This window comes from Protopterus annectens, chromosome 1.part2, assembly GCF_019279795.1.
Source record: "Protopterus annectens isolate FY-2018-M chromosome 1.part2, PAN1.0, whole genome shotgun sequence".
Lineage (NCBI taxonomy): Eukaryota > Metazoa > Chordata > Ceratodontiformes > Protopteridae > Protopterus > Protopterus annectens.
The window spans coordinates 1,165,708,062-1,165,733,560 of NC_056727.1; the positions used below are offsets into that span (position 1 = coordinate 1,165,708,062).

The 25,499-nt window shown below is 37.5% G+C and overlaps 1 protein-coding gene across 2 annotated transcripts in view; it reads right to left on the reverse strand.

Annotated features, from left to right (window-relative positions):
• Positions 1 to 264: 264 nt before the first annotated feature.
• The window catches only part of LOC122792269 (mucin-3A-like), a 408,767-nt gene continuing 383,532 nt past the window's right edge, over positions 265 to 25,499 (reverse strand). Inside the window, exon 3 of one of the 2 annotated variants that reach the window (XM_044060022.1) lies at positions 265 to 4,946. In XM_044060022.1, coding sequence (XP_043915957.1) covers positions 1,376 to 4,946 — 3,571 coding nt within the window. In that variant the 3' untranslated portion in view covers positions 265 to 1,375. The remainder of the gene's footprint in view (positions 4,947 to 25,499) is intronic. The other variant, XM_044060023.1, reaches the window with a different exon arrangement.

A 25,499-nucleotide genomic window follows, 5' to 3' on the forward strand; every position in this document is an offset into this window, starting at 1 on the left:
AGTTTTACCAAAAATAAAATGAAGTGTGAATATATAATTAACATTTTTCTCTCAAAAATCAAAGCTAGAACTTATAAAAGAACACTGGACCATGGATAACAAATATCATTTTCACTCATTGCTTTTCTGTAGTTAAAACAAATATTTTCACACATAGCTTTTCTATAGTTAAAACAAATCCCAACATAGACAAGGACAATTGCATTCTTTAAAGCACATATACTCTTCTAGAAGAATGTTATTTATTTATTTATTCATTTATTTATTTTTTTTAAACATCACAGAAGTACATAGATTTTTTAATAGAGGGAGTGCACTGGTCCATCACGCATTCTGACTCAGACTGACTAGCTCTTCGAAGTGGAATCATGTTTTTTTTTCCTTTGGCTGAATCTGTGAATCTGGAGGACTCATAAGTCATGTCCATGAGGAGTCACTGTCATTTATTTTATTCTTCAGCAGTTTGCAGCAATCTTTTTGACTATATGCCCAAGACCTACCTCTAGGGTCAGACCAAACAATAACAAAAAACTGTAACTTGCATTTAAGTCACTTTAACATGTTATACTTAAATATGATACAAGTTGTATTTTAGGCCTATTTTCAGATGAAAATTGAAGGTAAAAATGAAGGGTTACGAGGAACAGTTTTGGAAAAAGTGAAAGTTTCTTGTTTTGATACTAATAGTCTCAAACAACAATTATTATCTAAGGAGGCTATTTATATTCTAAAGTTTGGCACTTTATTCCCTCATGGATTAAATGAAGAAATGAACTGGAGGGCATTAATTTAATTATTTTATTGTTTTATTGTTTTATTGTCTCATTCTGTTAAAGTTTTTAAGTGGGTAATTAACTAATTATGCAATTTTCAACTGTTGGTATATAAAATGTGTGTGTTCTTGTGGTTTTTTACTCCTTGAAGGCTACGGCCGAGACGTCAGAGGAAGAAAGTGTGTTATAGATTAAATTTGTGGATCACCCGTTGGTTGTATTTTGTTCTATTTTCAGATGAAGTTAATTAGCAGATGAAAACATTCATTAAAGCTTCAAAGAATAAAGTGTTATTTTAACTTCTCAAGAGGTCTGTGAAAATTATTTAGCTGGAAGTATTCTTAAACTGTATTTTTGGAAACATCAGTGCCTCTACCTTCATATCAACAGGGTAATCCATACTAACTCACACAATCTAATGTGAAACCCCCTTTTTCATTGTTGTCATTCCTGGGTTCAAGTCCCCACAAGAACAGGAAATTGGGCTGGTTAACAAGGCAAATTCCTTACCAGTGGATACTTATTTCTTAAATTTAGTAAACTAGGTATCATGTCATATAATTACAAAACAGCCTACAAATGTAACTCTACTCTTCCCAGTCTTATTTTCTATCTTTTTTTCTGAGCTTATCTTTCTTTATCACGAAATTGTGCTTGAGAGAAAGATGAGTCAGTATGTTAACCTTTCTTTTCATAGTCATGTGCATATTGTACGGAATGCGTTGAGTTAATTTACTATTTATTTGAAATTGTTTTGGAATATTTGCTGGAGCTTTCCCAAGTATAACAGGCAGAGTGCAGTTTTGTTTTACTCCACTGTCATAAATGAACAACTTATCTCCCTGCTGTATTCCCTGTTCCTTAACAGATATGAGGTCCTCATTCTGTTTTGTTTCATTGCCCAGCTTGCTAGATAAACTGCTTACGTTTGTTACATTTTCTCCAGTGTCTCCTTCCTGCAGTCCACTGTTTTTCATGGCATCAATTGTTGTGGTAATATTTGAAATTGGTGGGCTCTTCTGTGAGTCATTGTTTCCAGTACTCCTTGTTACAGTAGTATTCAGTTTTGAGGTATTGCCATTTAGTCTGCCTGCTGAAAGGTTTGCCTGCATTGTTTTACTGTGTTTAATAATAATTTGTTTTATAGAAATATCAGCCTTTGTAGTATTTAAATTTTGGCAAAACAGACAATTTATTTTTTTTTCTTTCATGCTGCATGTGTTACATGATGTACTAAAGACTTCAGTTTTTGGACCTTCTGCATGGCTTCCTTTAATGTGGTACATGACAGATACCCCTAAATGAAATATAACTGTAATGTTAACTGTTTTTGAAGATCTGAAGGATAAGTTCCATGCAGTGAGTTTCTTTACAGCTGGATTGATACCCATCTTGACTGTAACATTACTGCACACTTTAAGGTTAAGGTTTTGATTTATGTCATTGGGTGATTCAGTAGTAAGAACAATATAATTTGAATTGTCAGTAATTTGATTTGTAACACTGCTGAGAAGTTGAAAAATTGCTGTGTCTTTTTTAGTTGTTACATACGTACTTTCTTTACCTGCTGAGTAAGTGATAGTTGCACCATTACCACTAGCATTCACTATAGATGAAGGAGTCACAGTTGTGTGGTGAGCAGCTGAATTGGTGATAATTGTTGTACTTTCACCACTAGTATTCACTGCAGATGAGTGAGCTGCAGTTGTGTTGTAAGTAGCTGTGTAGGTGGTAATTGTACTTTTACTGCTGGTGTTTGCTGCAGATGGATAAGCTGTAGTTGTGTTGTGAGTAGCTGTATAGGTGGCATTTGTACTTTCACCACTAGTATTCACTGCAGATGAAGGAATTGTTGTGTTTTGAGTAGCTGTGTAGGTAATAATTGCTGCACCATCACCACTAGGATTCATTGCAGATAGAAACACCTTAGTTGTGTTGTGATTAGTGGTGTAGGTGGTAATTGTTGTATCATCACCACTAGGATTCACTGCAGATGGAAACACCTTAGTTGTGCTGTCATTGGCTGTGTAGGTGATAATTGTTGTACCATCAACACTAGGATTCACTGCAGATAGAAATGTCATAGTTGTGTTCTGAGTAGCTGTGTAGGGGGTAATTGTTGTACTTTCCCCACTAATATTCACTGTAGAAGAAGGACTTGTAGTTGTGTTTTGAGTAGCTGTGTAGGTAATAATTGTTGCACCATCACCACTAGGATTCATTGCAGATGGAAACACCTTAGCTGTGTTTTGATTAGCTGTGTAGGTGGTAATTGTTGTATCATCACCACTAAGGTCCACTGCAGATGAAGACACCTTAGTTGTGTTGTCATTGGCTGTGTAGGTGGTAATTGTTGTACCATCATCACTAGGATTCACTGCAGACAGAAATGCCATAGTTGTGTTCTGAGTAGCTGTGTAGGTGGTAATTGTTGTATTTTCCCCACTAATATTCACTGTAGAAGAAGGACTTGTAGTTGTGTTTTGAATAGCTGTGTAGGTAATAATTGTTGCACCATCACCACTAGGATTCATTGCAGATGGAAACACCTTAGCTGTGTTGTCATTAGCTGTGTAGGTGGTAATTGTTGTATCATCACCACTAGGATTCATTGCAGGTGGAAAAACCTTAGTTGTATTGTCATTAGCTGTGATGGTAGTAATTGTTTTATCATCACCACTAGGATTCACTGCAGATTGAAATGCCATAGTTGTGTTCTGAGTAGCTGTGTAGGTGGTAATTGCTGTATTTTCCCCACTAATATTCACTGTAGAAGAAGGACTTGTAGTTGTGTTTTGAGTAACTGTATAGGTAATAATTATTGCACCATCACCACTGGGATTCATTGCAGATGGAAATACTTTAGCTGTGTTGTCATTAGCTGTGTAGGTGGTAATTGTTGTATCATCACCACTAGGATTCATTGCAGGTGGAAAACCCTTAGTTGTGTTGTCTTTAGCTGTGATGGTAGTAATTGTTGTACTATCACCACTAGGATTCACTGCAGATGGAAATACTTTAGCTGTGTTGTCATTAGCTTTGTAGGTGGTAATTGTTGTATCATCACCACTAGGATTCATTGCAGGTGGAAAAGCCTTAGTTGTATTGTCTTTAGCTGTGATGGTAGTAATTGTTGTACTATCACCACTAGGATTCACTGCAGATGGAAATACTTTACCTGTGTTGTCATTAGCTGTGTAGGTGGTAATTGTTATATCATCACCACTAGGATTCATTGCAGGTGGAAAACCCTTAGTTGTATTGTCTTTAGCTGTGATGGTAGTAATTGTACTATCACCACTAGGATTCACTGCAGATGAAAATGCCATAGTTGTGTTCTGAAGAGTTGTGTAGGTGGTAATTGTACTTTCACTGCTAGTATTCACTGAAGATGAAGGCATTATAGTTGTGTTGTCAGTAGCTGTGAAGGTAGTAATTGTTGTACCATCATTAATATGATTCACTGCAGACGGAAATGCCATATTTGTTTTGTGAGTGGATGAGTAGGTGGTAATTGTACTTTCACCGCTAGTATTCACTGCAGATGGAGCAGTTGTAGTTGTGTTGTGAGTAGCTGTGTAGGTGGTAATTGTTGTGCCATCACCTCTAGGATTCACTGCAGATGGAAACACCATAGCTATGTTGTGAGAAGGTGGGTAGGTTGCAATTGTTGTACTTTCACTGATGGTATTTACCATAAGTGGAGGAGTTGTAGTTGCTTTGTGAGTAGCTTTGTAAGTGGTGATTATTATACCATCACCACTAGGATTCACTGAAGATGGAAATGACCTAGTTGTGTTGTGAGTAGCTGGGTAGCTGATAATTGTATTTTCACCACTGGTATTTACTACAGATGGAGGAGTTGTAGTGGTGTTGTGATTAACTGCGTACTTAGTAACTGTTGTACCATCAACTCTAGGATTCACTGCAGATGGAACCACCATAGTTATTTTGTGAGTAGCTGTGTAGGTGGTAATTGTTGTACTTTCACCAGTAGTGCTCACTGCAGATAGAGGAGTTGTAGTTGTGCTGTGAGTAGTTGGGCTGGATATAACTTTAGTGCTTTCATGTCTAGGATTCATACTAATTGGTGTGATTGTTTGCAGTTTGTGTATCAGTGGTTGCCCCCATTCATATTTAGTGCAAATTTTTCTCCCACTCTTCATTGTAAATCTGTAAAGAGAGAAAAATCAATTTAGAAGTATCAAATCTTACTTTGATGTCTAACAAAGACTCCACAACATCTGACAGTCACTGTGGATTTTCATACATTTGGAAAGCATACCACACTTATTCAATGTTAACTACAACATTAGAAATGATGAGATATGGGGATACAAAAAATGAAAAGTAATAGTAGATAAGGCCTTCTTTGTTTCTCCATTTTGACTGCATCTGCCTTAATAGATGTTCCTCGATTTACACTTACTGAAATTAAAAACTGGCAACATCGTTCTGGCGTGCACACTAACCTGTTCCATTCAGCTCCATGTAAAACTGAATTTTCTCATTGCTTTTACCCAGAACACTCAGTCTTGACACCTAATCCACATGAACAGTTTCTTAGTATGACAAAATTATTTCTTACATTGCCCTTCAACAATTACTTATCATGAGATTGTGCTCCTATTTCTGTTTAAGCCACTTTCTAAGCTATGTTATATTCAATGACCTTGTAAATGCCTTTAAAACATCTTTTACTTTAAAATCTTATCACCAGCCAAACAAACACATGCCTAGAGGATGCTCGTTTTAGATTTTATGTTCTAGTTTCCCCATTTGATTTGTTTCCATCCTATGACTCACTAAAACTGGGGTCACCAAAGTTGGCCACAGTACTTCAGAAAATGCTAGAGCATAGAGGTGAAGAAGTATGTTTTATTGGACCAACAGAGGTTTTAGAAAACAGCCTATATTAACTTTCAGACCATGTGAACTTTTCTTCAGGAGTTATTTAGCCAATAAGGTGTCAATGAAAAATGCAATGTTTTAAGATCCATATGAACACAAGAACATTGCACACAATGCATCATTCTCTCTCATTAGGTAAGAAAGCAATTAAAAATAGCTTTTTGAAAAAAGGAAATCTTAGTACACAGCTTAGATATGTAGACATATGACAATAATGCCCATGATTGGGAGAGGAGTGTATATGCATGTTTGTGGTTTTATGCATGATTGCATGTGAGTATGTATGTGTGGTGTGTAGTGCGTGCATATGTGTGCACATATATGTGAGTGTTTGTGTATGTGTGTATGCCTGCATATATACAAATATGTGTGTGTGCGCATGTGTGTTTGGTTTGTTTGGGTGTCCCTAAAAACCTAGATGACAAAGGTCATGGCCTCCTGACCATAAAAAATCCTACTTTGCTTTGTGATTTACTGTGAAGTTGACTGCTAAGAGAAGTTTTATTTGAATTTATATTTTATTTGTTATCACTGTTTTTATTTATTATTATTTATTTATTTATATGACATTTGTTAACTGGGTTAGTCCATCTGAGCCAAAAGCCTGTTTTCAGTGGAGACCCAAGGAGAAAAGCTGCCGCAATGCAAACATAAAAAGATAACATAGTAGGCAATATACAAAACCCAAAAAAACAGTGTAGCAATACAACATAAACAAAAAATTACATAAGCAATAATCAGGTGAAATGAATAACTGTAAATAAAAATAAAACAAAATGAAGTAATTACAACTAGTACATATAAGTATTTACTAAAATGATATATCTTACCCAAGGTGATAAAGGATAGTGAGGAAAACATACTCACAAGCAAGGTGAGTGTGTTGAGCAGATGGAAAGAGTACTTTGAGGGGCTGATGAATGAAGAGAATGAGAGAGAGAGAGAAGATTGGATGATGTGGGGATAGTGAATCAGGAAGTGAAACAGATTAGCAAGGAGAAAGTACGGACAGCTATGAAGAGGATGAAGAATGGAAAGGCTGTTGGTCTAGATGCATACCAGTAGATGCATGGAGGTGCTTAGGAGAAATGGCAGTGGAGTTTTTAACCAGCTTCTTTAATGAAATCTTGGAAAGTCAGAGGATGCCAGAGGAGTGGAGAAAAAGTGTATTGGTACCTATTTTTAAGAATAAGGATGATGTGCAGAGTTGTAGTAACTACAGAGGGAAAAAACTGATCAGTCACAGCTTGAAGTTATGGGAAAGAGTAGTGGAAGCTAGGTTAAGAAGGGAGGTGATGATTAGTGATCAGCAGTATGGTTTCATGCCAGGAAAGAGCACTACAGATGTGATGTTTGCTCTGAGAGTGTTGATGGAGAAATTTAGAAAAGGTCAGAAGGAGTTGCATTGTGTCTTTGTGGACTCAGAGAAAGCATATGTTAGGGTGCCTAGAGAGGAGTTGTGGTATTGTATGAGGAAGTCAGGAGTGGCAGAGAAGTATGTATGAGTGGTCCAGGATATGTACGAGTGTAGTGAGATAGTGGTGAAGTCTGCAGAGGGAGTGACAGATCCAGTTAAGGTGGAGGTGGGATTACATCAAGGATCAGCTCTGAGCCCTTTCTTATTTGCAGTGGTGATGGACAGGTTGACAGATGAGATCAGACAGGAGTCCCCGTGGACTATGATGTTTGCAGACGACATTGTGATCTGTAGTGAGAGTAGGGAACAGGTTGAGGAGACACTGGAGAGATGGAGATATGCTTTAGAGAGGAGAGGAATGAAGGTTAGCAGGACTAAGACAGAATATTTATGTGTGACTGAGAGCGAGGGTAGAGGAATGGTGAGGATGCAGGGAGTAAAGTTGGTAAAGGTGGATGAGTTTAAGTACTTGGGATCAACAGTTCAGAGTAATGGTGAGTGTGGAAGGGAGGTGAAGAAGAGAGTACAGGCAGGGTGGAGAAGTGTGTCAGGGGTGATTTGTGACAGATGAGTACCAGTAAGAGTGAAAGGGAAGGTCTACAAGAAGGTAGTGAGACCAGCTATGTTGTATGGGTTCGAGACAGCCGAAAGAGAAGAAGAGGAGGAGATATATCTTACCCAAGTAGCATAATGTAGTATTGTCTAGTGAGCAGATTAGTCATTAAATTATTAGGTATAGACAGGTAGTGAAAAGAAAAAGAAAGAAAAATACAGATTATGAAGGATTTAGGCAAGGACAGGCTTTTGAGTTCAGAAAGTAGTGCTTGACTTCAATTTTAAAGCAGCTGGAACTAGTGATGCTACGAATATGAGGTGGTAGCCTATTCCACACAAGGGACACAGAGTGTTTATAGAGGAGTTTACCATACGTTTTTCTGGGTTTATAGATGTCTAGAAGGTACTGGTCGGAACTACAAAGAGATTGGTTGGCTTAAAAGGGGGTACTAAGGTAGAGAGTGATGGGCAGGGTAGCTGTTTGTTGAGTAGGGAGTGTGTCAGCTGCAGCTGGGCAAGTAGTAAGAGCTGGGGGAATTCTAGCCATTGAAGCTGTTTCAGGGCAAGGCAATGATGGGATTTATAAGGTTGGTTAATGGTGAATCTGGCTGTGTTATTGTAAGCAAGTTTTAGTTTGGACAGAAAGTTTAACTGGGGGTGAGTTAGGATAGGGGAGGTGTAGAGGAGACATGGAAGGAGATAGGCTCGGATGAGGATGGGTTTTGAGTTGGGAGCAATAAATTTCTTATTCCTGTAGAGAAGACCCACTTTCATGTTAATTTTTTTGATACAGTGTTGGATATGGATGCCGAATTTGAGTTAGCCATTGTAGATAGTAGGGGATAGCTTGTTAACAAGATTTATTTTGATTCATATTTTATTGTTTTACCTTTAATTTCACTGTAAGGGAATTACAATATGTGTCTGGCTTGCAGAACTTGCATGGTCAGATCAACTTTACTGTACTTTAGTATTTAGTTGTGTATTGCTCGTGTGATGTTTTTGTCATAGAAGTTGATTTTAAGTTCTCTTTGAATTCTGTGGTCACTGATTTTGATTATTCTTTTCTTTTACAATATTTTATTTGTTTGAAACTGAATATGGATTCCTTAAATGAGTATGCAATTAACAATTTGCTATTGCACAAATATCTTGTGCAGTATAATAAATGCTATGCTTATTCAAAGGTAACAGCTGAGAATACTGGTGATCTGTGTTCCTCATGTCAAAATTTGGATGATTTGCTTACCATTGTTAGAAGTAAATCTAGACTTAATGATGATGATTGCACTTATGCAATTGGCATGGCTTAGAGAACTGTTGTATCATATATTAATGATGGGCTGGTGAGATAAATAATGTTAGGCAAAGAACAAATAGGAAATGATGCATCTATTGTCTGCAAAGATCATTCAACCCCTATGAAACAAGACAATGCCACTGACAACTCTGGAATTCTGGATGTACGTATTCAGTAATCTGAGGATCTGGTTTGTTTAGAAGGAAACAAAAAAAGAAAGAAAGAAAGAAGTTCACAACAGATAAGGAAGAAAAAGAAACTGACTAATGTCTGTAAAGGAAAGAGAGTATATACAAAAAGGACACTGCTTTGTTATGTAACACACAGGTTATAAGGAATGATGATATTATTCTATCAGAAAACCTTCAGTATACAGAAGAAGTCTTTATTTTTTCACAAGAGAAGGTAAAAAAAAGAGGGAAGAGGCAGGTGAAAAGGAAGAAATCAAAACTGAACATGTAAGGATTGAAGAACATTACTGGAAGAAAAAAGAAGAGAAAGATAGATGTTGACTACACCAGCTGGATGAGAATTTAAGACCCAATGAAAACAGTGGGACTGATAAGACTAATGGTGATGAAGATCTGTCCTTCATAATAATTGATAGAACAGATGTTATTGTATTAGAAGCTGTAGATTCTTCAGAGGTGGCCAGCAAAGATATGCTTGTACATGTGGGCTCCTTTTTGCTAATATAGTGCTAGCTGAATGGCAAACCACAGTAATATTTAAGACTGAATTATTCAAACAATGTCTGTTTTATGGTCAATTTTTAGATGACATTCTTATTTTATGGGATGGAAGTTTTGCGTCTTTGCAAGAATGTTTAGATATTTTGAATTCTAGCTCACATTTCCTTGAATTCACCATGGAAACTAATGAAAATACTATTAATTTCCTTGACATTACTATATGTAAAGCTAAAGGAAATCATAATGTTGTATCTACACCATACCGTAAGCCAACCTACTCGAACACCCTTCTACATTATTCAAGCGCGCATCCTGCTCATCAAAAAAATCTCTGGTTAAGGGACAAGGAGTTAGGCTGACTAGAATGGTAAGTGATAATCAACTTTTCTTAAAAGAAATACAAATGTTGGAGCATTTGCTTATGGCACGAGGGTATCCAAAGAATTTTAGTGACCCTATTGTTAATGAAGTTATTAAGAAGAGAACCCAAGGTCATTTCGCACCAATTTGGGCAGATCTATTGAAAATAACCCAAACACCGAATCCATGACTATTAATACCAATACAACAAAGTTTCAGCAGTCCATGGTTTTGACTTATAGCCCATCGTTTGAGAGTATCAATGCTATTTTAAGTCACTTAACATTTTGTTGGAAAGGAATGTAATTACTGGTGGAAGAGGCACTATGAGGAAGTGCGGCCATTGTAACCAATGTTCCCATATCTTAGAAAATGATGGTTTCACTATACAGGGATATGGGGAAGTATACATTTCACAAAGGTTTAACTGTGCTAGTTTCGTGAATTGGTGTGGCAGCTTAAATACAACGCTACCTCCCCCCAGGTCTTAATGAAACAGTCTCTATAGCAAGTTATCTTAAGTTAAAAGCAGAATTTCACATTTAAATTAATTTTTAATATGTTTATTTAATTAGTGTATCTTGTCTAGGGTCAGTACAATATTTTGTCACAGTATTTCTTGTTATTCACTCTGCTGCTGTAATTTTAACTTGATTTAAATTAACATCTTTATATATTGATTGGATGAAATTCAGTTAATTGGTTTTAGTCACATGTTTTAAGAGTATATAATACAATGTAATCGAATGAATTTGTTATACTGATGAAGTCAATAGCTTAATAGCTGATGAAAGCCCTAACTAAAAAGTACACTTTACTGGTTTCCATTTGTGTGCCATATTGTTCATCCACTGTGCATTTAATATTCTTGTATTTGGAAATTCAGTTATTAGAGGAACTGACACTTATACTTGCAGAGAAGATAATGAACATCGAATAGTGTTATGCTTGCTAAGACCAAAATAGAAGATGTGAAACAAGCCTTGGAACACCTTAATGTAAGGAAGTACGGATCCGTTTTTATTCATGTCGGTACAAATGATGTCATTTGCAAGGATTCTCTGACTGTTAGTCGGGAACTGACAGCCCTCCTATATAGTATAGCTTGTACTGGTGTTAGGACATATTTTTCACAAATCACCTAGAGAAAGGATAGTCAGGTCACTGTGAATGAAAAAAAATTTTGGGTAAATACCTACATGGAAAAAATGTCCTGTTTTAAAAAATGGAAATGTGTAGAGCATCCAAGCCTAGTTTTGGGCACACTTGTTCAGACAAGATGGAATACATTTGTCAAGATCAGAGAAGAGAATTTTTGCAGTAGATATTTTGCAATATTTGACAAACACTAGCCAGGATTTTTGCCAGGTCAAAAACTTAACAGTCCACAGGTAGCAACATTTGATGCATATCTGATGGTTGTTAAAACTGGGAGCATTAATCATCATCTTCTTTCGGCTGTTCTCGTTAGGGGTCGCCACAGCAGATCACCTGTTTCCATTTCTTCCTGTCCTCTGTATCTTGCTCTGTCACACCAACCACCTGCATGTCCTCTCTCACCACATCCATAAACCTTATCTTAGGCCTTCCTCTTTTCCTGTTACCTGGTAGCTTCACCCTTAGCATATTTTTCCCAATATACTCAGCATCCCTCCTCAGCACATGTCCAAACCAACGTAATCATGCCTCTCTGGCTTTGTCTCCAAACCTTCCAACCTGGGCTAACCCTCTAATATACTTATTACTAATACTGTCCACCCTCGTCACACCCAGTGCAAATCTTAACATCTTTAATTCTGCCATATCCAGCTCAAACTCCTGCCTTTTTGTCAATGCCACTGTCTCCAACCAATATAACATAGCTGGTCTCACTACCCTCTTGTAGACCTTCCCTTTCACTCTTACAGGTACTCGTCTGTCACAAATCACTCCTGACACTCTTCTCCACCCACTCCATCCTGCCTGTACTCTCTTCTTCACCTCTCTTCCACACTCAATGTTACTCTGAACTACTGACCCCAAGTATTTAAACTCATCCACCTTCACCACCTCTACTCCTTGCATCCTCACCATTCCTCTATCCTCCCTCTCATTCACACACATATATTCTGTCTTAGTCCTGCTGACCTTCATTCCTCTTCTCGCTAGAACATATCTCCATCTCTCCAGGGTCTCCTCCACCTATTCCCTACTCTCACTACAGATTACAATGTCATCTGCAAACATCATAGTCCACAGGGACTCCTGTTTGATCTCGTCTGTCAACCTGTCCATCACCATTGCAAATAAGAAAGGGTTCAGAGCTGATCCTTGATGTAACCCCACCTCCACCTTAAACGCATCCGTCACTCCCACTGCAGACCTCACCGCTGTCACACTACCCTCGTACATATCCTGTACCACTCTTACATACTTTTCTGACACTCTTGATTTCTTCATACAATACCACAACTCCTCTCTAGGCACCCTGTCATATGCTTTCTCTAAGTCTACAAAAACACAATGCAACTCCTTCCGACATTCTCTGTACTTCTCCATCAACACTCTCAGAGCAAAGATCTCACCTGTAGTGCTCTTTCCTGGCATGAAACCATACAGTTGATCACTAATCATCACGTCCCTTCTTAACCTTGCTTCCTCTACTCTTTCCCATAATTTCATGCTGTGACTGATCACTTTAATCCCTCTGTAGTTACTACAGCTCTACACATCACCCTTATTCTTAAAAATCGGTATCAAAACACTTTTTCTCCATTCCTCAGGCATCCTCTCACTTTCCAAGATTTCATTAAAGAATCTGGTTAAAAACTCCACTGCCATTTCACAGGTATGTCATCTGGGCCAACAGCCAAACTGGAAGCATTAATAATAAAGTTTTTTTTATTGGAAAATTTGCTACGTTCCCACAAGATTGATGTTGTTATCATTTGTGAAACATGGTTAAAGAACAATGACTGGGAACCAGTTCTGTCAGGGTATAAATGTTTTACTGTAACAGACATTCTAACAAAAAGTCAGGTGGAGGTGTTATGATAGGGATTAAAGATAGTTATGAGACCTGTGATTATTACATGTTCACTGATAACACCAATACTATAGACTATGTAACTGTAGCAATAAAGACAACCCTGGAACATATAACAATTGCTGAAGTGTACAGACGGCCAAAGTCAAGCACAGATGCCCTAGAGGAATTCATATATTTCTTGATTAAAACAACAGGAGGGAAGAATAATATTAGCTGGGGGCTTAAATTTACCAGAAATGGACTGGAATAATATTGATTCAACAATTTTAATAAGGAAATTATTCACAGCGTATATTCAGAAACAACAGTTGCTTCAGATTGTAAAAAAACTACTAGGGGATGAAACATACTAGACATTGTTTGTGTTCCTAAAGAAATTACTGTTACTTCAAGTCATGTTTTACCACTGTTGATGTGCAGTGATCATGGGGTTATAAAGGTTAATTTGTTGCTAGATAATTCTGCCACTGAAATCTAAACCAATGCATAGAAGGTTAATTACAGATTATATGGAATCAAAACAGTCACTATGTAAAACTAAACTAACTGGAGTGAGGTGTTCAGTTGAAAAACTGCAGATGGACTGTGGAAAGTTTTGAAAGAGAAATTGTTCATAGGTTCATAGGTTCATAGGATGATACTAGACTATTGGCCCAGAGGCCCTTATAAGCCTAGCCAATAATTTTGCCCATGTTCCCTCAAAGTCAGCACCTGTTTCTCCTGTCCAGCAGGGTCACAGGTAGAATCCCAGTAGTATATTTTCTGTTTCCCATCCAGTCACCCAGGTTCCTCTTAAACAGGGCTAGAGGGGTACTCCACTTGACATGGAGAGGGAGTCTATTCCACAGATGGGGGAGTTTTTGGGACACAAATCTATCTCGCCAGCAAGTTCTATTAATGTCACAAACCAGGTTAAGGCCTTGCATGTGGGTTGCATGAGTGGAGTTTGTCTTACAGATATGCAGCAACTCCAACAAAGCTAGGTCTGAAATGGCCTTGTTTGCCAGACACAGGTCACCTCTGAGCAGTTTGTACAAGACTGAGTAGAGGGACAGGGCTTTTAGCCTATCTGCATAGGATAGGTGTTTGAAACCCTGGATTTTCCTGGTCAGGAACCTCTGTAGTCTCCCCAACTGCTGCATGTGCTTGGCAAGGTACATGCTGAAGGGGGCATTTTACTTGATAATGGGTCTGATAAGGGAGGAGTACAGAGATGTTATGATCTCCTTGTTTCTGGCTGAAATACCCTTATTTATGAGGTGAGACATGTAGAAAGTGTTCCATACAATGGAGGCAACATGGTGTTCAAAAGTCAGGTTGCTATCAACCTGGGTGCCCAAGACCAAGTTTGAGTGCAAAATATAAAAAAAATGTTTAATATCAGGATCTAGGCATACAACATCAGGGGGATATATTTCTATTAGAACAAGACATCTGATTAAAGTGAGAGACAAAAATATATAAGAAATGGAAGAGAGGTTGAACTACAACTTTGAAAACTGAAATAAGCTGGAGAAACAGATTAAGCACATTGTGAGACAAGATCAAAAAATGTGAAGAAATTTTATGCAACGATATTGAGCATAATGTTAAACCTTTTTATAGATACATAAGATGTGGAAGGAGTAAAGACACACAAATTGATAAATTGTGTGCAGATTCTAAAATTTATTCTCACAAACAATAGATTATAGATATATTTATAAGATTTTATGCAAAACAGTTTGGCTCCACAAAAGGGGTCATAAGTTGCCCTAGTGACATCCAGGTAACCCCAGATACTGGAATCAAATTAGATTATATTGAAAAACAACTACACAAACTGGATCTAAACAAAGTGCAAGGAGGAGACAGAATTAATAACAATGACCTGAGAATACTTAGGCAAGACCTTACAGTACCATTATATCTAGTATTCACTAGGTCATATAAATATGGGGAGATTCCTCAAGATTGGAGACATACGCTTATTAAACCTATCTTTAAAGGAAAAGGGAGTAGGGCAAACCCAGAGTCATGTAGACCCTTAAGCCTACTTTCATATTGTGGAAAAATAATGGAGAAGGTAATATTGGATAAGTTATTGTCAGAACTGGATTGGTTGGGGACTTGAAATCATATATTAGCACGCACATGTTGAAAATAAATCTATTACCACCTATAACATGATGCTCTATTACAATATAATAACAGATATAAATTAAAAATTGTGTTGTGATGTAATTCATATAGATTTAACTTCAGCACTTGACAGGGTCATGCACAAAATACTGATCAGTAAATTAGTACAACTAGTTATTGATGTACTCTTGATAAGATGGATAGCTACATGGCTTACAAATAGGACTTGGCAAGTATCATACAGCAACTGGACAGGTGAAATCCTTGGTTACAGTCAGGGTGTCCCACAGGGTTCTGCCCTAGGCCCTTACTTGTTTAGGTTGTATACTTCAGACCTAACGTTTTCATCTGAGGTGTTCTACAGTCTATATGCAAATGACCTGAAATTGGGTAAACTGATTACATGTGTTACAGATAAGGCATGTCTGCAAAATAACTTCACTAAATTGACCATTAGGGCACATGAGAATAATATGCTAATAAATACATAAAAAACTAAGCATAGGAGATTTGGGAGACATAAACTGAAAGTTGAATATTTAATACAGCACACAGTGATTGGAACTGTAAGCTCATTTAAGGACTTAGGTATATGGACAGATTCAACTATGAGATTTTCTAATTATATCAACCAATTGGTTAATGATAGTTATAGAACTATAGGTTGTATAAAAGATTTGTAAAGTTTAGGAAATCTAAAATGATGAAGTCATTGTTTGTTAGCTGCATTAGACCCAAACTTGAGTATGGAATAACAATATGGAAACCCTTTAAGAAAACAAACATGAGTAAACTGGAAAGAGTAAAACAGAAATATACCAAGGGCATCCATGGATGTAAAAATTTACATTCAAAAGTTTAAGTTATTATGAAAGACTAAAATATCTAAACTTGTACAATGTCTCTTACAGATATCTAAGTGGAGATCTTATTCAGACATATAGAGCATTTAGAGACAACTACCTCTGGGAATATCTGGGGTTATCAAAAAGTACTAGAGAATCATCATACAACCTGTGTAGAAGATGATCAGGAATGGATGCAGGAATAGTTAAGGAGAGGAAAATTCAAACCAAAAGATGAAAGGTTAACATTGGTGGCCCAAGATAGTGGGCTACATACATGCTGGTTTACAAAGTCCATTTGACATGTGGGAGAAACAGACAAATGTAGGTATTGTAAAACCGAGTTGGAAACAGTCGCACACTTTGTTGCGATATATTAACGGTAGAAGGACTGTACAATGAAGGGCATAATAATAATATGGCAAGACTGTTGCAATGGGGATTGTGCAGACATTATGGTATTGAAATGGATGAAAAGCACTTGAAACATGAGCCACAAAGCATCATAGAAAATGATGAAGTCTGCATCACATGGGATCACCCATTACCAACAGTTCAAAAGATAGATGCTAGAAAACCAGATATAGTTGTCCAGGAAAAGAAGACAAAAAGTAGCACTGATTATTGAAATCACCACTCCCAGTGACTACATTGTTCTGCATACAGAGAGACACAAAGTTATAAAATATCAGAATCTGCAAGCAGAAACAAGAGCAATGTGGAAGAAAGATACCCAGATAGTTCCAATTGTAGTAGCAGCAATAGGTATTATAAAAAAAAAGAGTCTACAATCATATTTAGATATGTTACCAATACATGTAACTCCATACAAATTTCAGGAGTCATTACTGGGCACATTGCAGGTGCTGCGAAGAGCACTTCTGGATACCATCAAAGAATGAAACAATACTAATTTCATGAACTTTAATCGTACTTTGACTTAGGAATGGGGTCTATTCCCATCATGGTATTAGAAACCTCAAAAAAAGATTCTATAGGAACGAGAAGTGTACTAATTGATTCTCTGACAGAGTAGCTGATGCATGGAATAGACTACCAAATTACATTAAAGCAAGTACAAGTTTAGATATTTTTAAGAACAAACAGAACACATTGTGGGAACAAGTGTTTTGGTATACTGACAAGCTAAAAGAGCATTAATGCCCATGCTTTAAACATTTGTATGTATATATGAACCATAAAGACAGCAACATTTCCCAAGGCATATGGCTGAATCAGACCCGATGATTAAGAAGCAATCCCACAGCAAGTATTAAGAAATGCAGTAAAAGAGTCAGTTTCTGAGATGCAGTATTTTGTGATTCAAAGACACATTAGTTACAATGTGAAAATACCTCATTATCAGGTAATTTGCATGTCTCTGAATCTTCCTTAACTACTGCAAGTACTAATCAGCAATTCGCTGCAGTAGTTAATACTGGTGGGTCATGCATCCTGTTGGCACAGGCACCCACATCATTCAGTCACCCTCAAACACAGACACACACAAATACACACACACACTCACACACACACACACACACACACACACACACACACACACACACACACACACACACACACACACACACACACACACACACACACACACACGCACACACACACCATATACCTCTTACCTGTCCAAGAGTGGACTAATATCTTCCATGTATCTACTTAGCTCTTTGTCCCTACTCTTGTATATCACGTATCAGTCAATTAATAATGCCAGACATTAGAGCTGCATTCTTGTTACTGTAGTAGAAGGCATATTGCTACTATGGCTGTTGCTCTATCAACTTTTTAAGTGATTCCCTGTAATACTTTAAATGATCTCTCTGGTGTTGTCTACTGTACCTCTTGCCTTTTTACTAAAAACTCTCTCTACTGTCCCTTATGACTCAGACATTTGCAAGTATTGGATCATGCCAGACATTGCAGCTTCATACCTCAAATTATGTAAAAAAAAGTCTGGCTGCAGAAGCAGATTAGTTAGTGCAGTGGATTAATATTGCCATTTTCTGTCTAAAAGGCATAAGACTCACGCACACACACACACACACACACACACACACACACACACACACACACACACACACACACACACACACACACACACACACACACACACACACACACACACACACACACACACACACACACACACACACACACACACACACACACACACACACACACACAAACACACCAAAACTACATATCTGCTAAACTCCCTGCACTTACTTCTATCGCAATGGGTGAACATGAGCTTTTGGCCATGTTCATAGGTTCATAGTTTCATAGGTAGGTACTAGGCTATCGGCCCGAGGGCCTCCATAAGCCTAGCCAACACGGTTCCCTGGCTTATGCCACCCAAGAAAGTTATTTTCCTGTACCACTGTTGAGCAGAGACACAGAGGTGATCCCCGGTGTGTATTTCCTATTTCCCATCTACTCATCAAGACTTTTCTTGAAGAGTGCTAATGAAGAACTTTGCTTGACATAGATGGGTAGCCTGTTTCAGAGTATGGGAAGTCTCTGGGACAGGAATCTATCCCTCCAGCATGTCCTGTTTATTGTGGTGACAAGGTTTAGGTCCCTAGAGTGTGTAGCTCGAAGGGATTGGGATTTCTTTAGGTGTAGCATGTCCAACAGCTCTGGGTTTGACATAGCTTTATATGTTAGGCAGAAATCAGCTCGGAGTAGGTGATATGCTACAGAGTAAAGCTGGAGTTTTGTGAGACAGTCAGAATAGGGCATCTGTTTGAGGCCAGTAATCCTCTTTGTGAGGTACTTCTGTGGCCTTTCCAGCTGCTGCAGATGTCTTGTGAGGTACATTCCAAAAGGGGTGTTATACTCTATAATGGGTCTAATGAGTGTCAAGTAGAGGGGAACAATGACCTATTTTTTCCTGGATGAGAACCCTTTTATGATGAGGTGTGCCACATAGAAGGGCTTCCTGACTACTGTGGTGATGTGACTATCAAAGGACAGACTACTGTCCACCTGGATCCCAAGGTCTCTTATCACACATTTGGTGTTAAGTAGAATGCTGTCTATGTAGTAGTTCATGGGTACAGAGTTTTTACCAAAGGGGATGACTATGCACTTTTTGGCATTGAGCTTGAAGCCATTGCTCTGACACCAGGTATCTGTCTCAGCAAGGCCCTTCTGTAGGATTTCCACATCATTTGGGGACTCGACTATAGCTCCTAGTTTGCAGTCATCTGTGAACTACGTTAGCCAGAGGCCTTCTGTGTTAGCCTGTACTTCAGAGAAGTAGATACCAAACAGGAGAGGTCCCAGGACTGAACCCTGTGGTACTCCACTTGTCACTGGTTTCAGGTCAGATTTGGAGTGTGCAACTTTTACATTATGGGTTCTGTCAGTGAGCCATTTGGCAACCCTTCTTGTGATGTAGGGATTTATACCTAGTTTAGTGAGTTTAGCTATAATTCCAGAATGGGAGATGGTGTTGAAAGCCTTGGCGAGGTCAAGATAGGCTGTGTGAACCACCTTACCCTCATCTATGGCTTTAGTGACTGCCTCAAAGAAATTGATCAGGTTCAGGAGGCATGATCTGCCTTTCACAAACCCGAACTGGGTGGGATCCAGTGTTTGGAGGCTACCAATGTCTTTGTTTATGAGTTCCATGATGATACGTTCCATGGCATTGCAGACCAGGCTCATCAGGCTAATAGGGCAATAGTTCCTGGGATCAGTGGTGGCTCCCCCTTTGTGGAATAGGATAACTGTTGCTGTACACCATTCAGAGGGCACAAAGCCTGATGTGAGGCTATGATTGAACATGTTGTTTAGGTGGGGAGCCAGTTCATTCTGAAGTTCATGTAAAATTCAACCTGTTCATTACCACAAGCTGCTCTGAGTGGCTATGTTAATTTATCACTAGGCTTTGTAAATGCCTTACTACAGGTATTTCTGGTAGAGAACACATGGGTAATTATGATACGCATTTCCCCTGGTATACCTCATTAACGGTAGTATGGCCTGGAAACAGTATCCTACAGTGTTACATGTCTTCAAGCTAAAGCACCATGGTAAAGCTTTTTGAATCCTCTCAGAGTAAATCTAAAAAAGAAAAATACCAGCTGACTATTATGAGTCAACTGGCATGATATTAATGAGAGAACAAGTCACAAGAAGTAGACATATTTTGGAAGATAATTATAAACAAGAATAAAAGAAAGTTATGATATATTTAGTCTGTCTCTGAGAGTTAGTTACCCAAGAAATTTTACACAAAGGACTGATAGTGCTGTACTTTTGAAAACAGCACGGAAAGTCAAGGAAATGCTAAGCTAATATATTATGTGTGCTTACATTTTGGTGGTTCACCTGTGAAAAATAGATTCACGTCAGCAAGAAATCACAAATCATGGATTTCAATAGAATGATAATTGTACCAATGAAACTATGGAGATCAATGACACTAGAGTAGCATTCACAGTTTAAACAAAATCACAAAATAAGGGTTTATGATAGTGGTGCAAACTTTTCTGCACCTCTCCATGTTTAAGACTGAGTCTTCATTCTTGTATTCCCCTCATGTAATTATTGTACTTTTTTAACACTGTGATCTTAAACTTATAAAGACACAAAAATAGCTCTCTACTTCTGAGGTCACCCAACGTCAGAATAAAAATAATAAAGAAACATTTTATTTTATTTTGAATTTAACTGGAGTAGTCACTGATCCCACTGCAGCCATTTCAGTGTCAGCCCAGGAAAAAAAGAATAGTTACACAATAGTTGCATGATATCACATACGGAATGACAATATGCAATATATACATATATTATATTCATAGTGAATATCATATTTGGTTTGAGAGGATAAAGGCAATTGATAAATAACATTATATATAGAATGAATGAAAAAACCCAGTTTATTAACAAATGCTGAAAAGCAGCACATCAAACAAATAAGTCATGTTAAAAATACATTTGACAAAATTACATTCCATGTAACATGATTTGGTAATTCTGAATCAAGGAAATGTACTTCAAGGAAGTGTAGAGAAACACCTTTAAATGTGGCATGTGGGTACATGTGAATATGCAAGAAGAATTATAGCTATTTCTTCTAATGCTCAGTGCTGCTCCATGATCTGATGCCCATTAACTCTAAATTGCCCAGTTTAGTACTCCCAACTACAAGAGCCTGGTCCATTCTACTGTAATCGGTACCCTCAAATCAAAGTTAAGGAGCAAAAAGGAGTTCAACTTTTCAAAACTGTAGCAAGCCACATGAAGGTCTGAAGCAAGTACTTTAGTAACAGCAAAAGCAATATTCCATTTCCATACCAGCCTGCACTGTACTACTGACCATTTGGCATCTGCCAATCTCTATCTCTAATGTCTTACATCCAGGACAACTGCCACCTTGGCACAATACTAGATATGCTTCAATATGCTTCAGTATGCAAGCATAATCATCCCTACGGCCTGAATAAAATAAAGGTGTCTCTTATATCAGTAAGCAGTACATGATATATATATATATATATATATATATATATATATATATATATATATATATATATATGGGATCACCACATAATCTTGAAATTTTGGAATATCAAATTCCAAAATCTCGAGACTATATAGCCAAAACCCCTAAATACCAAAAGACCAGAAGCAGGAAATTCAAAATCCCGATGTACAGAGATAATGAAGTAGCGTTCCTGGTGTTGCAGTTTGTGGACTGATAGGTGGAATTCAGGTAAGTATCTATGTGTAAGTGCGTTGGTTAGGAGCTTTAGTGTGTGTTAGTGTGTGTTGTGAATGCGATGTGTGTGTGTGAGGGACTGTAAAATGTGTGGGTGTGAGTTTCCCTTGTGTGTCTGTGCGATCTTGGAGTTAGTATATTTAAGTAGGAGGGGTGCAGGGGGGCTTGCCCCCCTGGTTATCTGTAGTGTAGGATGACATGTTTGATTGTGGGGGGCAGTTGTGTGTATGTGTGTGCTGTATGCGTGTTGTACGTTCTGAATTTTAAATTTCATGCTTCTGGTCTTTCGGCATTTAGGGGTTTCGGCTATATAGTCTCTTCATTTTGAAATTCGATATTTCAAAATGTCGAGATTATGTAGTGAATCCATATATGTGTATATATATATATATATATATATATATATATATATATATATATATATGCATGCATGTGATATATATACATATACAGTGGATATAAAAAGTGTGCACACGCCTGTTAAAATGCCAGGTTTTTTTGATGTAAAAAAATGAGACCACAATAAATAATTTCAAAATGTTTCACACCTTTAATGTGACCTATAACCTGTACAATTCAATTGAAAAACAAACAAATCTGTTAGGGGAAAAATATAAAAACTAAAAAAACATACAATAAGCTGGTTGCATAAGTGTGCACACCATTAAATTAGTACTTTGTTGAAGCACCTTTTGATTTAATTGCAGCATTCAGTCTTCTTGGGTACACACCTGCCATCAGTTAAAGAGACTTTGATTAACCCCAAATAAAGTTCAGCTGTCCTAGTAGGATTTTCCTGACATTTACTCATTTGCTTTGGACTCTGTGCTCTGTGTTTTGCTTTACATCATTTTCACTCACTGTTTGCAATGGGTTTTTGTGGTTCTGCTTCCTCACAAGGAACACGTACATATATAAATCTCTGTATTGTTGACATACTTTGGTTGATAATGCAGATGGCCATTAGTTTTGTGGAAATGTGCAGTCCTCAGAGTCTGAATAAGTTCTTGTCAAATGAAAACACTTACTAAATGAAATTCGTTGGTTTTATTATTTTCATTCATCAGTTTGTTTTACTGAGGAGGATTGTATTATTTAATATATATATTTATGTATTTCTTTATCTGTCTCTGTCCATATATATATTTATTTCTTTACCTATTTCTCTCTCTCTCTCTCTCTCTCTCTATATATATATATATATATATAGATATATATAATTTTACCAATCTTCAGACCTAAACGGTACATTACATTTACAACAGTGCAGATGTAACACCTTTCTTGCAATGATGCACTACTCAAATATGATATAGTATTAATTACTTGTCTCACTGCATGATAAGGATTTTACAAGCTTTTTAGAAATGAGCCTGTAGTTTACCAACCTCTTGTGAGGATAGAGACTTTCATACAACAACTACCTGAGTCTGGATTCCACAGAAGGATTAGAATGGCCTGTCTTCTGTGGGGCCTTATGCTGGAATTTGACTAACTGACTTCAATGATGCTGGGTCTTTTAAGACTTTAAATAACTGAAGATTTGTTTGGTTCTTTAGTCGTCTGTGCTGGGCAGCTGGTCGTGCTATAACATGCAATCCATAGAAGGCTACATGAAAGGAGTAGAAAAATCACAAAACCCTTTTCCTTTTGATTTCTTACTGACTGAGTGCAACATAATGTTTATACAGGCTTTTTAAAAATGTGTAAGCAGCATACCAGCCTATGGTGAGGGTAAATGCATCCAATGTGAGAACTACCTAAGCTTGGATTCCACTAAAGGAACTGAGTATCTGGTTCAGATTGCCCAGTTTCTGCACTGGTATAGGCTGGATTTGGCAAGCTTCTACAGGAGCAGAAGATTACAGCCTTTAACTAGAGCTTTGTGCAGTTCTGCGCATCGCTGCATGAAACAGTAGCATTCAGCAGTTCAGATCCTATTGAGTAAGCAGTACAAGGTCCTAGCCCATAGCAGGTAAGGCAACATGGACATTTTCAGTGTAGGTCATTTACATTTCACTACTGCCTTCTCAATGTCAACTTAGTTGAACTATTATGATTGATTTTATTGTTAAGTTTGAATCCAGTACATCGTTAGAACTTTTATTAGCCTGATGTATCTTCATTAGCCTTAGCAACTGAATCAAATTTGTGCTTTTCAGGTTTAATGCTTTACTCATTTTATTACTTTGTTTCTGCATATTCATTGGCTGTACTACTGTGAATTCATATTACTTTATATTCAGAGTATATATATTGATTACTGCTTTATAAAGTGAAACTGTATTTTGCTACCTGCAATTGCCTTATCACTGGTTATCTCAGTATCTAGCTGGTACACACGTATTGGCCTGGAATCTTCCATTGTTTTGATTAATGTGCTTATTGCTGGTGCTCACTTGCTTGCAACATGAGTTATTGGTGTTACGTTCTTAGTGAGTGGCTGCATTAGTAACTTTCCATCTCAGTGTGACTTTTTTCTTCTTGCACTTGTAGTATTTGTTAATTGTTATTGTCATTCAGTTGCTACTCTTATTGCTTGGATGTACATTGGATATTCTCCCCTTTTTGATATACTTCCATATACTAATCTTGTCTCATTTAATATTTAGTCCTGTTATTTATTTCTACCTTGTTCTCTAAATTTCACTAAACCTCTTCATGTTTTTTATTTAATTTACTGATTAGCCTAAGCATACGAATGTAGCAGTAGTCAGCTTAACCTGTAATTTGCAGCAGTATGTAATTCAACCTAAGTGACTGACCTTCTGTCACCACCTCGACAGTTAGCCTTTTCAGCCAGCACCTATCAGCATCCAGCTACCATGGATGGAGCCGCATAAACCGTTAAGTCTTTTTCATTGGCCAACATGATCTCCTTAGGCCTCCTGAGGCAATGAAGTAAATGCTTTGTGATCACTGATAATCCACTATTATTACTTACAGAAAATTTATCTGCATGACTTGCATTTACATGCATAAAAATGAGGCAGATCTCAAAGATGTTTTCCATAAACATAAACCTACATATTTTGAAGTAGTAAAAAGAAAAGATACTAAAGTCCTTCAATACAGGTGATAGAGCACCTCTGTGACACAAAGCCTCTGACTCCTATACATATTTACCATACATAGATACACTAGCATCTGTGCCTATCATAGCATCAGCACATACTCTTACAAGGAGTCACTATGCTAATGTGCCCCTATGGTAGATACAGCCTACAGCTGAAATGGATAGTAATACCAGAAATGTTATTAATTATTCTATTTCCAGGTGTACAGAATATACAAACACCAGACTGACAGAGGGTGAAATGGGTATTAGCTGCCACTTGACTGCTAAGATTAGGGATGTCAGAGTGCTTTCCAGGTCACGTAGCATCCAAAGTATGAGGTGGAAGTTGTCATTGCTGATGATGGTGTAGATCGTTATGTATGTATGTATTCCTTTAAGAAGCTTTCCATCAGCTTGCACAAGTGTATAAATACTGAGCACATGCAAGCCTGACTGCCATTTTGTAGTTAGCTGTTGAGATGTAAGCATGCATGTCTGCGTAGTCTGACAGTTAATCAGTTTGTTTATATTGTGTATTGCTGCTATCCATCCTGATGTGTTTCATGTAATAAAGCATATAAATGAACTACCCCACCTGTTTGTCGTCAGTAGTAAACCTAGACATGTGACATGGTGTCAGAATGGGATACAGAATTGAGTGCCTCTTGATTACTCAGTTAATGCTGGAGG